This window comes from Malania oleifera, chromosome 9, assembly GCF_029873635.1.
Source record: "Malania oleifera isolate guangnan ecotype guangnan chromosome 9, ASM2987363v1, whole genome shotgun sequence".
NCBI classification, from domain to species: Eukaryota; Viridiplantae; Streptophyta; class Magnoliopsida; order Santalales; family Ximeniaceae; genus Malania; species Malania oleifera.
In genome coordinates, this window is record NC_080425.1 from 40246668 (window position 1) to 40264618 (window position 17951).

At 37.8% G+C, this 17951-nt stretch overlaps 1 protein-coding gene across 1 annotated transcript in view; it reads left to right on the plus strand.

The window, feature by feature from the left end:
* The first annotated feature begins 451 nt into the window (after nt 1-451).
* The window catches only part of LOC131164259 (ubiquitin-like domain-containing CTD phosphatase), a 43244-nt gene continuing 25744 nt past the window's right edge, over nt 452-17951 (plus strand). Inside the window, exons 1-2 of the mRNA XM_058121309.1 lie at nt 452-840; nt 15062-15206. Of these exons, the coding sequence (XP_057977292.1) occupies nt 581-840; nt 15062-15206 (405 nt within the window). The 5' untranslated portion in view covers nt 452-580. The remainder of the gene's footprint in view (nt 841-15061; nt 15207-17951) is intronic.

Genomic DNA, 17951 nt, shown 5'->3' on the forward strand with positions numbered 1-17951 from the left:
TTTAGTAACTAAATAATATGTCCTAGTCCACTATTGTCAAGATTTCATTTCAAAAAATTTAGCTTGATCCATCTTATGAGGGGCTGCAATAGCCAACTCAAATTATGTGCTCAACTTGAAAATCTACACACAAATGGGCATGCAAGTAGAGCATGTAAAACTTACTGCATAAATTAAAATTCACCAGATTAAAATGTGAGTTTTAAGTAAAAATGGTATAGTAAGTTTTAACCAAATCTCGTCACATCATTATCGTCATTAGACTCATTACTTCATCATTAATCGCCTCATGTAGGCATCCCCTATTCAAAATTTGTTGGACCAGGCACCAAGATTTGGTTAAAAATCACCCAACCAAAAGAGATTTGGGCACACATCAATTTGGAAAAAAGTTTAATTAGGATAATTTTTTAAATAATTTGTGATAAAATAATGTTAAATTTAACCACCCCCCCCCAACACACACGCAAACACACAAGAAACAAATTTGAAGTCGCGGTTTAAAGCACATAAGTAAAACGATTCCTCTGCTTGGAGCTGCAATTCTTGGCGGCGGAGGGAAGCTTTGATCAATCCATCAATGGCGGAAGCAGCGGCGTCGGCGGCGGTGGTGGAAGAAGAGCTGACACTAACAGTGCGGTGGAGTGGCAAGGAGTACACCGTCCGGGTGTGCGGTGATGATTCGGTGGCTGAGTTGAAGCGTCGAATCTGCGAACTCACCAACGTACTCCCTAAGCGCCAGAAGCTTCTTTACCCTAAACTCGGAAATAAAATCTCCGATGACTCGGTTCTCCTCTCCCAGCTCCCCCTCAAGTCCTCTCTGAAGATGACCATGATTGGGTTGGTTTTCCTATCTCTCTCTCCTCCAATGTTTTGTTTGGCTGGTTGCCTTGTTTCTGCTGGCGTTGACATTTTACGGTTAAAATTTCATGCATTGGGGTGAGTTTGTAAAATCTAATGGCCGATGGTTCTTGAGGTTGAAATCCGCCCGTGCAAATTATATGATTGGTTACCTATTCTGCATGCAAAGGTGTTTGATAGTTGGGTTTCTTGTAGTTCGACAATCGGGAAGCCTTAGGTCGTTTGAATGAAGTAATTGACTGTTGTATGTAGCGAAGAAAATTCACATGCGTTCTGAATACGGTTCTTCATTTTCTGTTGTCTTGCATTGCAAGCTTATTAAAATCAAACAAGCTAAGAGCTTTTACCTTTGTTTCACTGAAAAGGGGACAAGAAAAATAATTGATCAATGAGAAACTTCAAGCTTCTTGGAACATTGACAAAAAAAGAAAATACAAATTCCATTTTTAGCTTAGTATATTTATTGGAGAGTAATGATTTAAAATACAAGGCAATGGTGTGACTAAGCTAAAAAAAAAGGCTATGGTGTCACTAAGCTAAAAAAAAAAAGGGGCAATATTGCATATACTGGCTAAACGCTGAACAAAATTTTTTGTTGTTGTTTTTTCCTTTTTTTTTTTTTTGAGCCACTGTGGAAGGTTGGGAGTGGGGACGGGGGTTTATAATTTGCATATTACCTCTCATTGAAATCTCTATATAGTGGACTCCTTGGCTGTGACATTCACCTCCCTTTCTCTTCTCTAGGGATCTAATGCACCAAGTCTATGCTGCCTACCTCTTTAGACCATTGCTGCTCAGCATGCTAATGGGAATGAACAACAGTCCTGTTGCTTGTGCAATAATGCAGCTATGGCTGTCTTTGACAATCATGTGAGTAAAATGGAGCACATTTATTTTTTAAGATGCCAATCACTTTTGGCAAGGATTACCAAGTGAGGGAGCCAAGAAAAACTTTCACTGCTTTAGATCATTAAATTTGTGAATGGAGAGGAGGTGGGTGATTGATTGGGTGAGAGAGCATAGGGTTGACATACATAGAGGAGAAAATAGCTCTTGGATCAATTGTGCAAACCTTTAGATTTGGAATATATGGAGACAAATGCATCTTCCTAAGGCAAGAGGAATCAAGCTTTTTCTTATTTGGCATCTTAAAGTAATGTGTAAATTACATCTTGCAATTGATGTCAGCTTGAGAAATAAATACTAAAAAACATCGGGAGTTGATGAGGGCCTGTGAAAGACAATAACGTTGCATTTAGGTTCTAGAATGGCTTTGGATTGCCATACAAAACCACATCCTTAGATTTTGTATTTGCAACTTTAGGGGCATTTGGTATCATTGTCAAAAATTATAGAAACGAAAAGCAGAAATAGAAACTAAACTGAGAATTAGCGACATATTTGGTTAAAACTTTCAACACTAAAACAAATAAAAAGCTTAATTGATCTCTTGCTCATTTAGTCTTTGAATCAAATAGCAATTTGAAATATGTTTAAAATAATAAAAATGCAAAATAATACAAATTAGAAAATATTTTAATAAAAATAGAAAGTAGTTATAATTATTTTATTTAATTATTATATTTTTAAACTCATTTTTTAGTCCTCCAAGAACAATTCTACTACAATGACAATTGAAAAAAGGTAAAAAAAAATGTTTTTTAATAATTTTTATGATTTTTTTCAACTTAGAAATTTTTTGGATTTTTTAATTTTAATTATATTTTAAATTGTGCGGTCATTTTATTTTTGTTTTAATTAAGAATTTTATATAGTATAAATCATTTAAATACAAAAAAAAAATTAAATATTAAAGTATTTTAGGAATAGGCTGCCACAACAATTTTTTTTAATGAAAAAAATATATTGATAACTAACCAAAAGGGTACAACAAGGACAGTACAATAAGTCCTGTGCAACAAAAGAGGATTAAAAATAAGAGAGAACAGATAGAAGCAAGTTATTTTAATGTTGCCTTCCAATCCCTAACCAAGTTTTGCAGCAGCACTCCCTGACAAAAACCAAAGGGAGAGGGCCCAAAATGAGGCCAAGTACGTAGACCTGTCCCCCAATAAACAAGGAGAGGTTTTTCTATCCTTGAAAATTCTCACGTTCTTCTCTAGCCAAATGGTCCACATTACAGCAGAAACCACATTGCACCAAAGAACTAGACCCTTCCTTTTCTTGTCTATACCCTAGTATTTGACCAAAAGGAAATCGTCCACCACTTGTGGCAACACCCAAATTTCACTAAAACCAGAAAACAGAGTATTCCAGATTTGTGAAGCCACCTTGCAGTGAAGGAGGAGGTGAGCATTCATTTCACCACACATCACACACATGATGTCATCACTTGTTTCTTCATTGCATAGCAATTAAAATGGAAAGCAAAAAACAGAAATGATGCCAAACAGCCCCTTAGTAATTTGGAAATCTTGGGGTCACGCAATTGGTTCCATTCTCGCATCCACAAATGCCAGATTCCTATACCCATACTATCTCCCACCCATGTTCCTATTCCTAGCCTCCTAGGAAATGGTATGAGATCCTAGTGTGGCCCAAAATCTTGTCCATTAGGTCATGAACACAACACTAATCTTGACAGATTATTGTGAATTATATGTTATATTCTAAACATATTGTAATCTAACATGTGGAATGAAGGTTATTTAAAATATGAGGCATTGTGTGGCTGTTTAGTTTGCTCAATAGTTCTGACTTATTGAATAACTGGCTACTTTGGATTGTATTTGTTTTAACTATGGGCTGGGAGACTAGGTGCCCATGTTTTGCTTGCAGGGGCATATGAGGTTCCTTAGTTCTGTATTTTCACATAATATGGGAATTTAAAAAATGCGACCCACTTTTAAAATCTGAGGTTCCAGAGGTAATCTAATGTTATTTTGGATAAATACGTCTGTTCTCTTTGTATTTAAATACAGTAAACAATTTAAAAATATATATATACAGAACAAATATTACTAAATATTAGAGGCTTGGGATAGGATATTGGATATTTTATTGATAACATAACATACACTAAACTGATCAACAAAAAAATGCCTTATGTCTCACCAAGGAGGTTGGCTATCTCAAACCGTTTTTGCCATTTCGGTGGATAAGTGCTGTGTCTTCCTACAGTTGGAATATTACGGTACTGGGCTGCCTTCGTAAACGTCATTAGGTTAAGGATTTCAATGTTAATGTAGCTCTAGACCTAGTTATGGGGGCTATTTAACTAGGTTATTAGGTCTTAGTAGGGAGGTTGGCTTTCTCAAACCTTTTCTGCCATTTTGGTGGACAAGGGTTACATCTTGTTAAAGTTGGAATATTACGGGTCTGGGCTGCCTTGGTAAATGTTATTAGGTTAGGGATATCAATGTTAAGGTTGCCCCAGACCCAGTTATGCTTCAAGAGTCTAAATTAGAGGTGGTGGACGGTTTTCTTGTTAGGAGCATTTCAGACTTTAGATTCAAAGAGTAGGTCTGATTAGCATCCATGGGTTCTTGAGGGTATTGTGATAATTTGGGACACCAAATGCGCAGCAAGTTGGATGTTCTCATTGGTTCTTTTTCTGCTTTTGTTCATTTATATGTCAAAGGTATGGGCTGGTGGTTGTTACCTCGATCTATGGACCGAATAACCTTGGTTGAGGGGCATTTTTTTGGGATGAATCAGTTGCAATTTTTGGAATGTGTTCCTTCCATTGATCTTTTGGGGGGGGGGGGGTGATTTTAATGTTATTAGGTCCACTAATGAGAATTTGGGAGATTTTGGAATCACCTCAAGCATGAGGGGCTTTGATACTTTTATTAGGGAGTCTAATTTGAGGGACATTCCACTCTTAACTTCTCAAGTGCCCAGTTTACTTGGTTTGCAGATGGCAATGGAAGAGTGGCTACTAGGATTGATAGATTCTCTATTTATCACTGAATGGAAAGATACTTTTTCCCCCTTTACTCAAGAAGTACTCGCTAGAGTGATTTTTGATCATTGCCCTTTGGTTCTTGAATCTATTCTTGTCAAGTACGGCCTTACTCCATTTAAATTTGAAAACATGTAGTTGACTCATCTGGGTTTTTGGAGCTTGGTGAGGAATTGGTGAGGTGAATGCACTATGGAAGGTTGGAATTTGGGAAGTTTTTTGTTTTATGAAAAGATTGAGATACGTGAAAGAGAAGTTAAAAAAAATTGGAATATGTAGACTTTTGGTGATGTTCAATCTAGAAAAATAAGATACTCTTGAGGAACTATTGGTAGATTGGCTAAGGAGGGATCTCTTTTAGAGGAAGTTGCTTGCAGACAAGTCCAATTGTCTAATGAGTTTGAACAAGTTGTTTAGAAAAAATGAGTTGGAGACAAAAATCTAGAATGAATTGAGTCAAGGATTGTAGCTAGGATTTTCCACAAAGTGGCGACTTGTAGGGGAAGGAACTTTATTAAAGAACTTGAAAATGATAAGGGAGAGGTTATTAGGGATTCTACGTCCTAACAAGATTGCATGCTTGATTACTAAGTTTCACAAGAACCTCTTTTCAGAGAAGGATGAGGGTAGAGTTATGATTGAGGGGCTGGATTGGTGTCCTATAACTAATAAAGCTGCTTGGCTAGAGAGACCTTTTGAAGAAGAGGATATAAAAAAGCTTGGTTTTTGAGATGGATAGAGAAAGGCTCTTAGGCTAGATGGTTTTGCTATCTTTCAGGATGGTTGGGAGTCCTCGAAGGGAGACCTCCTCAAAGGTTTTCTTGAATTCTTTCACTATGTAGTGGTAGTTAGGAGTTTGAATTCTACTTTTATCATCTTGATCGCCAAAAAAGATGGTGCATTGAAGTGAAGGACTATAAACCTATTAGCTTGGTAACTAGTTTTTATAAGACTTTGACTAAGGTGTTATCTAAGAAGTTGGCTACTATTTGGAGGACACTATCTCTTTTAGATAGAGTGTTTTTACATGTAACAGAAAAATCTTAGATGCTGCCTTGATAGCTAATGAGGTTGTTGAAGATGTTGTTTGAAGGAATAAGAGGGGTTTCATGTTGAATTTGGATTTTGAGAATGCTTATGCTAGGGTGAGCTGGAGCTTATTGGACAAGATTATGGCTAGAAAAGATTTTGGCTTGAGGTGGAGAAAAGGATTAGAGGGTGTCTATCTTCTCTTGTCTTTGTTGTCTTAGTGGTAGATCAAGCCTTGGTTTGTGAGTCTAGGGCGTTTAAGACAAGGAGATCCACTTTCCCCCTTTGTATTCACTATAGTGGTTAGTGTCTTGGGTAGGATGATTAAGAGAGGTGTAGATAGAGAGTTGGTGCAGGGGATTAAGGTAGGTTATGAGAATTGCATCATTTCACATCTTCAGTTCACAGATGATACTATTTTCTTCCTATAAAATACCATAAGCTGCTTCTCTAATTTGTTGAGTATCTTACAAGTGTTTGAGAAAGTGTCCAGGATTAAAAATAATTTCTTTAAAAGTGGTTTGGTTAGTTTGGGTATTAATGTGGATCCTTTTGCTAAGCTAGCTAGTTTTTCTGTTTGGACTTGGCCTATTACTTATTAGGCATCCCCCTAGTTGGTAACCCCAATGTGGACTCTTTGTGGGACCCTATTTTTGAGAGAGTGGCTAGGAGACTAGACGGGTGGAAAGGAGCGTTCTTCACCTTAGGGGGCGGGCCATGCCTGTCTACCTTCCATCCCTTTGTTTTTCCTTTTACTTTTTAGAATCCCTGTGAGATTGGCGTAGAGGCTTGCAAAATTAGTGAGGGATTTCTTATGTTTTTTTTTTTTTTTTTTGGGGGGGTGGGGGGGGGGGGGATAGGGTAGTAGACATCATCTTGTAGGTTAGGAGACTATAGTGAGGCCTAAAGGGAGGAAGGCTTGTGTCTTGGTAACTTTGTGTCCAAAAACATCACTTTGGTGGGGAAATGGTTATGGTACTTTCCTTTAGAACCTAATTCTCTTTGGCTTAAGGTAATTCATAGTAAATTTGGAATACTACAAAATAGGTGGGATGCTAAAGTGGGAATTAACATTACTTATTCGAGTCCTTCGAAGTTTGTAACTTTGTATCGCATATTTTTGGTTATTTCCTTCCTAAAGTCCATTATACAATGGCTAATGGGGAGCATATGCGCTGTTGGGAGGATCATTGGGTGGGGGAGATGCCTTTGCTAGTACTTTCCCTCGCCTTTTTCGTTTATCTAATCTTCATGACGCCCTGATTTCTGCTTTTCTTCTTTTTTAGGTAGATGGGTATTCTTGAAACTTCCATTTTGGGAGAAATCTAAATGAGAGAGAGATTAATGAGATGGTTTTTTTGATTAGGTTGCTTGATTATTTTCATGTTCAATTGGAGAGTGATAATAGGGTTTGGAGTTTAGATCCTTATGGGAATTTCTCTTGTAAATCATTTTTCACTTACTTGACTTGTGATTTTACTGCAAATCCTTTTGCTTTGTATCCTTTGATTTGGAAAGCTAAAGCTTTCTCAAACATAAAAGCTTTTTTTTGGACTGTGGAACATGAAAGAATTAAGACCAATGATTTGCTTTAAAAGAGAAGACCTAATAAGGCCTTGTCCCCTAACATTTGTGTCCTTTGTATGAGGTGTGAAGAGACTTGTGCACGTTTAAGTTTCTTCATTGCCCTTTCACGTTGGCTATTTGGAATAAGTTATTTGGTACATTTGGTGAAAATTGAGTCTGTCCATATACGTTGTAGGCCTTTTATGCCATTACTTTTAGTGGTTTGGCAAAGGAAAGGATAGGAAAGCTTTATGGAATTGCACTATGGCTATTATTTGGCATGCTAATAATTTGCTTTGGAGTAGTGGTATATCTTGCGTCACAGTGGGTGTCGGCAAATGGTTTTTTCCATGATGTTTCTCCGGAAGACTTGCAGCAGGATTGATTTTCCTTGTTACATTGAGTTTGGTTCTCGGTGCAGGTTGCGTTCTTTGTTATTAGTTTCTATTGATGTAAAGGGAGAATAAGATGGATTACATATTACTAATTGTGCTGAGTTTGTGTTAGCAAATTGGAAAGCCTCAGTTGTCCCAACGGTGGTTTGGGTTCGAACTGACCATTGATTCTTAAAATTGACTTTAAAGCATAATTTTTTGGTGCTTTTGCAATTATTGTTTTTTTTTATAAATGGAGCAGATGGGGTGTGCTAGTGCGTCGAATAAGAGGGAAGAGATGTACTCTAGTAATTATGAGTTGAAGCAGCTAACTTCAACAACTTATAGTTGTATAGATGGCAACAATTTTTGTCTAAGTTAAAAGTTCTCTCTTGGTGTTGCGTTTTATATAAATTGCAAAAATCTTCTATATAAGCTCATTCATTGCTGCTTGGACTATAAGAAAGTTTCCTATTAACACCATGATGTTGGACAAGAAGTTGGAAGTTGGATAGACCAACACAATGATATTTGGAGGTCGATTTTCTAAAGATTAGAGTCAAGGCTATGTTGGGTCTTGAGCATAATAGTGTTTGGTTTAATTAATTATTTAGATTTATGTTTATGTGGGGGTTTGTTTTTAATTAGTGTGTATTATCTTAAAAATGTTGGTTTTAATTTTCACACTTCTAATTTATCTTACAAATACTTTGTTGTAATAGAGTTGTTTAGGTTGGATATTACGCAATGAGCTGAATTTGTGTGTTCCCTGGAATCCCTCTTTCCCCCTAATGTACGCCCCCTTCTTTCTCTATCTTCTTCCTCCTCCTTTCTTCTCTGTCTCTTCTTCATTACACTTTGCACAAGCAAGTGAGAATGGTTAGTATGTTGTAAGTTGTAACTTTATTGATTAGCATTAGAATGTCAAATGGTTATTTATTATTTGAGGATTGGTTGTAAAGTCATTAAACTATTTTGCATGGTGTCATGGACCCCCAAATAAGACTCAATTAAAGGTCGCACTGCACTCGTTGAGAGTTCTCCCCCAATCGAGTTGGCCGATAATCACATGTTCAAGCCTGTAAACACGAGGACCAGATACATCTCGATAACCACTCGTAACCAGGAAAGCATCAATACAAACAACAATAGATCATATAGGCAAGAGACATTCATAAACAAAATATTCATAGGGCAATAAGGTACATCACTGTCTAAGACAACAAAACACAATGATGAAAAAGACTACTTGTTTTATTTAATAAAAGAGAAAAACCATACAAGCATTGATACAAGTAATTAGATATTCATTATAAATCCCTAGAGAACACATGTAAAGCAATCTCTCCCCCACTTGTTTTACTAACGCCCTCATCGATTTTTCTGTAAGAAGTCTTCAGTCTTCGGATTCTGGTGCCGCTATCTTGGAGTTTATGAAATCTTGAATCTTTTGCTTGGTATGCTGGAGGTTTTCCGCCTTCTCCCAATTTTTCTCTTCTTCTCCTAGCTTTATCCACTTAACCAGGTATTGTTGTTGTTGACGACCTTCTTTGTTGATGACTATGTCTACAAGGATCTCCTGGAAATCTCTTATTACAGTCTTCATTTTGGAAATGGTTGATCTTCTTGACTTCTGTTGGTGCTAATCTTCTTCATCAACATGGAATGGTTTTAAGTTGTTGATGTGAAACACTCGATGGACTAGTCGTCTATGGCTCTTCATCTACTTTGGTTGTTCAAGTCGATACAATGCATGTCCAACTTTTTCCATCACCTTGATTGAGCCTTTATATTGTCGTAAAAGTCTTCTATCTTTGCCATGAAGAAATCAAAATGTTTATAGTGGCACTTTTACAAGAACCAGGTCTCCAACTTCAAATTTTTGTGGTCCTCCCATTTCTTCATGCGCTTTGAAGCTTTTTCCAACTGAGCTCAAGTGACTTCTATGTTTTGTAACTAGTTCTTTGTGAATTGGTATGCTTTCGGCCAATTTCCACTGTATGGACCATCAAGAGTGTGCGGGAGAGAGTTGGTTGTTGACTAGTCACAATCTCAAAAATACTCTTGTTATTTGCAGAAGATTTCATAGAATTAAAGAAAAATTGAGCTGAATCCAATAGTGAAACCCAATTTTTCTGATTGAGTTCACAAAGTGTCATAAGTATTCTTCCAACATCCCATTAAAGCGTTTTGTTTGGCCATTTGTCTAAGGTTGGTAGCTTGTGGAAAGATTAAGGCTTGATCCCATCAAGCGAAAGAGTTCTCCCCCAAATCCACCAGTGAATCTAACATCTTTGTCATCGATTAGGCTCTCTGGAACCCCCCAGTACTTCACTACATTCTTGAAGAATAATGGAGCTGTATTTTTTGTTGAACATGGCTTTGAAACAGGTACAAAAGTTGTGTACTTTGAAAATTGATCAACTACCACCAAGATTGTGTCATGGTCCTTTACCTTTGGCAAGGAGGAAATGAAATCTAAAGAGATACTTTCCCATGGTCTTGTCAGTATTGGAAATGGCCACAACAATCCTGGGGTTTTCTTTCTCTCCACCTTGTCTTGTTGACAAATTGAACATGTTTTTATATATTATTTACTACATCATCTTCCATATGCAGCCAATAATACCCCTGTGTGATTAGGGCCCGAGTTCGTTGCCATCTCGGGTGTCCAGCCCACAAAGTTTCATGGCATTCTTTTAATAATGTCTTCCTCAAGTTCCCAGCTTTGGGCACGTACAGTCGCCTTCTTTTTGTCATTAACAACCCATATTCCATCTAGAATTGTCATGTCTTCCCTTCTTCTACCAGTTTTATCAATGTTCGGGTCTGCTGGTATGTTTGTAAGTGTTTCTTTATAAGTTCCTTCATGGATAAAGTAGCCCGACTAGTCGATAGATGACTTATGAATTTCAATGCTGCCTATTCTATTTTCCTACTTAAAGCATCAGCCACCTGATTAGTCTTGTATTCAAAGTCAAAATCGAATTCAGCTAGCTTCTCCTGCCAGCGGGCTTGTTTTGAAGTTAGTTCTGGTTGTGACAAGAAGTGTGTGATAGTCACATTATCTGTCTTTATCACAAATTTGGATACCAAAAGATAGCGCCTACAAACCCGGAGACAGTGTACCACGACTGGAAGTTCTTTCTTTTGGGCTGTATAGTTCCGTTTGATAGCTGTTTGTTTTCAACTTTCAAAAGCAACTGGATGCCCTTCTTGTAAAAGAACTCCCCCTAATGCCAAGTTTGATCCATCTTACTTCAAATGGCTTCATCACATTGGGAAGGATTAGCATTGGATCCCTAGCAATGTTCTTCTTTAGTGCATCAAATGCCGATTGACAATCCTCTGACCACCCCTACTTTACCCCTTTTTTCAACAAATCTATCATTGGCACGATTCTTCTCGAGTACCCTTCTATGAACTTCCTGTAGTAGTTGGCAAGTCCCAAGAAGGATCGTAGCTCACTGACGGATGTAGGTGGTCTCCACTCATGGCTGGTTTGTACCTTTGCTAGATCCATTCGTATATTCCCCTCTTCAATTATATGCCCTTAGAACTTGATATGTCTCTAGGCGAAAGCACATTTCTCCCCTTTTAGGTACAACTGATTTTCCTTGAGCTTTTGAAAGACTCGCCGAAGATGTACCTTATGTTCAGCTAAAGACGAGCTGAACACCCACAATGTCATTAAGGTAGACGACCACAAATCTATCAAGGTGGTCCCAAAAAACCTAATTCGTTAAAGTACAAAAAGTGGCAGGTGTATTTGTTAGTCCGAAAGGCATAACAAGGAATTCAAATGCTCCATATCAAGTGACACAAGTGGTCTTTGGTTCATCCCCTTTTGCAACGCGCACTTGATGGTATCCTAACCTCAAGTCCAGCTTAGTGACATATTTGGCTATACTTAGTTGGTCGAAAAGATCTGCAATTAACAGAATGGGATATTTATTGCGAACAATCACCTTGTTGACGGCCTGATAATCCACACACAGTCTCAGACTCCCATCCTGTTTCTTCTGAAATAACATTAAGGCCCCAAAAAGTGCTTTTGATGGCTCAATGAATCCTACTTCTAGTAGGTCCTTCAGTTTTCTTCTGAGTTTAGCTAATTCTGGCGACGCCATTTGGTATGGGACACGAGTTGGAGGTTTTACTTCAAGAAGAAGCTCTATTTCATATTCTATCTGTTGTCGGGGTGGTAAAACCCTAGGGAGTTGCTTTGGGATTTCTTCTTTAAATCCTTCTAGCACTTCCTTGATCTCAGTCGGACATGCGTCCGTTTCTTTATCCCCTGAATCTACAGGTAACACTACGAAAGAAGGCTCTCTCCTCTTCACTACCTTCTTGAATTGGAGAGCTGAAAGCAACTTATTTTTTTTTTATGGTGTTGCGGGTTACTGGCGAACCACTAGGTGTATCTCTCATCATCACTAGGCAATCGGCAACGGGAATTGGCACCGAGCACGTAATCTTGGGGAAGTCCATCCCTAAAACCACATCAAAGTCGTTAAGGGGTGCCACTGTGAAGTATATTGTTCTTTACTAGGGTCCCATCTGGCAGGCCCTTGGGTTTTGTTTCTCTCCACGTTGTCTTATTGACAGATCAAACATGTTTTGTATACCTTACTACATCATCTTCCATATGCAGCTAGTAGTACCCTTGTGTGATCAGTGCCTTAGTTCATTGCCATCCCGAGTGTCCAGCCCACAAAGTGTCATGGAATTCTTTTAATAATGTCTTCTTCAAGTTCCCAGCTTTGGGCACGTACAGTCACCTTCCTTTTGTTATTAACAACCCATCTTCCATCCAGAATTGTCGTGTCTTCCCTTCTACTAGTTTTATCGATGTCTAGGCGTGCTGGTCTATTCTCAAGTGTTTCCTGATAAGTTCCTTCATGGCTAAAGTAGCCCTACTAGTCAATAGATGACTTATGGATTTCCTACTTAAAGCATCAACCACTTGATTAGTCTTCCCTGCTTTGCATTCAAAGTCAAAATTGAATCAACTAGTTTCTCCTGCTAGTGGGCTTGTTTTGAGTTTAGTTCTGGTTGTGACAAGAAGTGTGTGACAGCCACATTATCTGTCTTTACCACAAATTTGGACCCCAAGAGATAGTGCCTCCAAACCCGGAAATAGTGTACCATGACTGAAAGTTCTTTCTCTTGGGCTGTATAGTTCCGTTTGACACTTGTTTGTTTTCAACTTTCAAAAGCAACTGGATGCCCTTCTTGTAAAAGAACTCCCCCTAGTTCCAAGTTTGATGCATCTGCCCTGCACTTCAAATGGCTTCGTCACGCCGTGAAGGATTAGCATTGGATCCCCTATAATTTTCTTCTTTAGTTCATCAAATGCCGATTGACAATCCTCTGACCACCCCCACTTTACCCCCTTTTTCAACAAATCTGTCAATGGCACGATTCTTCTAGAGTACCATTCTATGAACTTCCTATAGTAGTTGGCAAGTCTCAAGAAGGATTGTAGCTCACTGACAGATGTAGGTGGTCTCCACTCATGGATGGATGTACCTTTGCTAGATCCATTCGTATCTGCCCCTCTTCAATGATATGCCCCAAGAACTTGATACGTCTATGGGCGAAAGCATATTTCTCCCCTTTTAGGTACAACTGATTTTCCTTGAGCTTTTGAAAGACTCGTTGAAGATGTTCCTCCTTATATTCAGCTAAAGACCAACTAAACACCACAATTTCATCGAGGTAGACGACCACAAATCTATCGAGGTAGTCTCAAAAAACCTGATTCATTGAAGTACAAAAAGTGGTAGGTGCATTTGTTAGTCCGAAAGGCATGACAAGGAATTCGAATGCTCCATATAGAGTGACACAAGTGGTGTTTGGTTCATCCCCCCCTGCAGTGCGCACTTGATGGTATCTTGACCTCAAATCTAGCTTAGTGAAGTATTTGGCTATACTTAGTTGGTCGAAAAGATCTGCAATTAACAAAATGGGATCTTAATTGCGAGCAGTCACCTTGTTTAGGGGCTAGGGCCTGATAAATTACACACAGTCGCAAACTCCCATCCCGTTTCTTCTGAAATAACATTGGGTCCCAAAAGGTGCTTTTGATGGCTGGATGAATCTTGCTTTTAGTAGTTCCTTCAGTTGTCTTATGAGTTTAGCTAATTCAAGCGACACTATTTGGTATGAGACACGAGCTGGAGGTTTTACTTTAGGAAGAAGCTCTATCCCATGGTCTATTTGTCGTCGGCATGGTAAAACCCTAGGGAGTTGCTCTGGGATTACTTCTTTGAATTCTTCTAGCACTTCCTTGATCTCAATCGGACTTGCGTCTGTTTCTTTATCCCTTGGATCTACAGGTAGTACTACGAAAGAAGGCTCCCTCCTCTTCACTCCCATCTTGAATTGGAGAGTTGAAAGCAACTTCTTTCCTTTTATTGTGCTGCGGGCGACTGGCAAACCACAAGGGGTATCTCCCATCATCACCATGCAATCGGCAATGGGAATTGGCACCAAGCGCGTAATCTTGAGGAAATCCATTGCTAAAACCACATCAAAGTCGTTGAGGGGTGCCATTATGAAGTTTATTATTCCTTACCAGGGCCCCATCTGGCAGGCCACTCTAGGGGCGACTCCTACAGTGGCTAAAGTTTCCGAATGTACTGCCTTCAATTTTCCCACCTCCCTGACAACCCACAATTTTAATTGTAGGGCTTCTGTATCGGCGATAAAATTATGAGTGGCACTTGTATCAATCATGGCCTTGGTATTCTTCCCATTCAATAAAAGATCCATATACATTAGGCCCTTTTCCTGAGACTTGCTGGTAATTGCTTGACATTCCAATGCCCCCCAAAACCTTAAGTCTCCCACCATAGCCTGCTTCTCTCTTGAGTCTGTTTTCAGGGTTTTTGTTCCCTCCCGAAATGCCTTCGGTGCATTCAAGGCCTTCTGTTCAGAGCACTGTGCTATGCGATGAGGTCCCATGCAGAGAAAGCACGAGATCGGTGGTTGGTACTCCCCACTCCCTATATGTTTGCCCTTCGACTCCCTAGTTGTTGAAGATCCCATTAGTTCCTCTGTCACTTCCCCTATTTGTAGGTTTATATACCTTATTGGGCTTCTATTAATTATTGGTGGACATTGGGTATTTCCTTTTCAGGTGCTTTTGTCACTTCCCCCGTTTGTAGGTCACCCCCCCTAACACATGGCTTGCATTGATAATCAGTCCACTTTAGTTCTCTTATGTGATCTTTGTCGTCTGATTTTGTATTTATCATTTTGAATTGATGCATATATTTTCAATTTTGAACTGATTTTCCAGCACTGTTGAAGAGGAGATCATTGTGGATCAAGTAGATTCTCCTGAGGTTATTGATGATTTTGAACTTGGGAAAGATGAAGTTGTTGAAATCAAGGACAAGGAGGTCAATAAGCAAAAATTGAGGAGGCGTATTGATCAATTTAAGGTCAGTAATGGTTCATATGAAAATCATTTAATCTGAATTGTTTTGTGTAGAGATTAATTATTGTTTTTGATAGAGATTTTTAAACTTCTACATAAGTATAAAAAAGTCCAAGAATTTGATTTGTGGTTATAGATTGTGCCATTAGGCAATTATTGTTCCTTTCAAGCTGTTATTAAAGATAATGTTTGTATGATACTTTTTTGTTGCCATATATACATACATAAAATCTGATGATTGGCTTCTATCAGTGTTTTAAAAGGCTCAATCAAGGCGAGAGGCTTGCCTCAGGCCCTCAAGGCAAGGCATGCCCAAAACGCCTTGAGGCTCAATCTAAAATACCAAATTCCAAAAAGGGTAATGCATTGCATGCTGAGGCTTACGCTTTTTTATAAAAGGCATGCCTTTTGCGCCTTTTTGGTTGAGGCTTACGTATTTTGGGCGTGTGATTTTCAAGTTGGAATTGGTAAAATATTTTAACATGTTTTCATAAAAGGAATGTCATAATATGAGTTGATTTCCAAAACTCTTTGAACCTCAACCTTTCCAAAATAACTTTGTTATAGTATACTTGTATCTTAGATCATGAAAATAGTTTGAACTTTGTTATAGCATAGCTATCTTTTGTCATGATTTATGTCATGTATTCAAGTTAGCAATTTTTAAATGACCAACAAATAGTTTGCAAAGTATATATAATTTTTCCTTACTTTTAAAATATATATAAAATATTTACATATTTTTATCTTAAAAACAAATTCTCAAAAGGTTTACGACCAAATGCCTTAAGGCTTATGCCTTGCCTCTTAAGGGTTAAAATGCCTCACCTTACGACTTCGCCTTTTAAAACATTGATGTTGATAAATCTGGTTAATGGATGGAAGCACTGGTTTTATATGTTATTTAAATGAGTAATTGGCTTGTAGTCTCATTACCTACCTTGTATTATCTAGGAAAATGGGTAAGCACCGTAGGGAACACTTAATCTAATTTTTTTTTCTCTCTTTCATATAATTTAATTCTCATAAACTATATTACATCTGTTTAGCACTTTTTGTACAGAAAATGGTGAAACTGTTATAGTTAGTCATTCTCCCTGATATTAACCTGAACTTCTGCCTAATTTTTCCATCATTTCCTTGCTTGTACTGAAGCATTGTCTCTCAAAGCTTTATTGTAGGAGTTAATTTTTTTTCCCCTTGCAATAACTGTTGCAATTTTTATAATCAGGGTTCTCTATATTGCCCATGTCTATTGGTTCTCATCTTTTCTTACATTGTTTACTTGTGGTGTGTAGAATAGGTTGTTTGGATTATTTGGGAGAATTGGATTTGTTGGGAGATGGTGGAAGATCTTTTGGTTATTTCTTTTAGAAAGTTTGGGAGGAGTAAGGATGAGTGGAGATTTGCACTGTCCACTTTGTGTGGGGCATTGGGTTGGAAAGGAATGCTAGTATTTTCACTGGAAAGGTGTTGAATTTATGTTCTGGGACAGATACAGTGTGGCTTCTCTGGGCTTTTGCCACGAGGTGGTTTTAAGGGAAAATGCTTTTCAGATTTCCAGCAGGATTGGCAGGCTTTATTAACTTGATTGTGTTTTTTTTACTTTTTTTTGGTTTTTATTTAGTTGTAGGAGGATATTTCTTATCATTCTTTACGTGCATTCTTATCTCTTCTAATAACATGTTTCTTTTCTATTAAAAAAAAAAAACTCCAAAGCAACTAAAAATATCCAGAGTAACACTTAAATTAAATAAAATATATGACCTCAAAATGGAGAAGCACTAGCTGATCTATTGAAGTCGCATGTAACTATAGAAGGCTCCAACATTCTTTGATGAAGACTAACAAGTTTTTCTTCTTGCAATTAATTAATTTTAATAATATCCAAGTCTAATGGAAAATCAAGTAAGTATGTTTCTGGCTCATATGCAATTGCAGCAGATGTTTCATTAGGCAAGGTTAAGGAAATATGTGGACGAGAAAGAAATTGGTGATAAAGTCACATGTTTAATGGATGAAGAAGAATCACCCAAAGGATATTCTCAACAATAGGCTCAATAACTGAGTAATCTTTATGAGAATTTAAATTAGAGAATTGAGGTTTATTCTGTGGGTCAAAAATGAGAAATTGTTGTTTGGGAATTGAGTCATTAATAAGCATTTGAGTCTTTATACTTGGTCATGCATCTTGAAGTTCATTGCAAGCCTGAACAATTAAGTCTAGTGAACCGTTTTTGGTCTAGAAGAAGCATCAACGGTGTTGGCAAGTCCAGGGACTCATCTTGATAAGAAGACTTGTGACTTGTATGAATTAAAAGGTTAAAAAATTGAACACTAGTAATATGCATATCATTAACACAAGCATGATACTCAATTACAAAATAGTTCAAATCAACACAACTAGAAGTGGAATTTTTGTCCTCAATGATTTGAGCCATCACTCAAACACTTGGATGGATCATAGCTACCTATTGAGCACTTTGAATTTGAAGTATTTTTTTTGGATATAAAAATAACTTCATTGTCAAAAAAGAACTTCACTAACAGGAAAAAGAGAAAATTAGAAAGAACAGAGGATAAGATATCCTCCTAAGAAAAACAAAAGGGCAGTTACAATAAGGTCCTGTTCCAATCCCTTTGGAGAACATGAAAAAACCAAAAGAATGAACACATAAGGAAGCAAGGAAGACAACTTTGTTTCATAATAAATGTGAGGGAGTAGTTTCGTTTGCCAATAAAAAATATT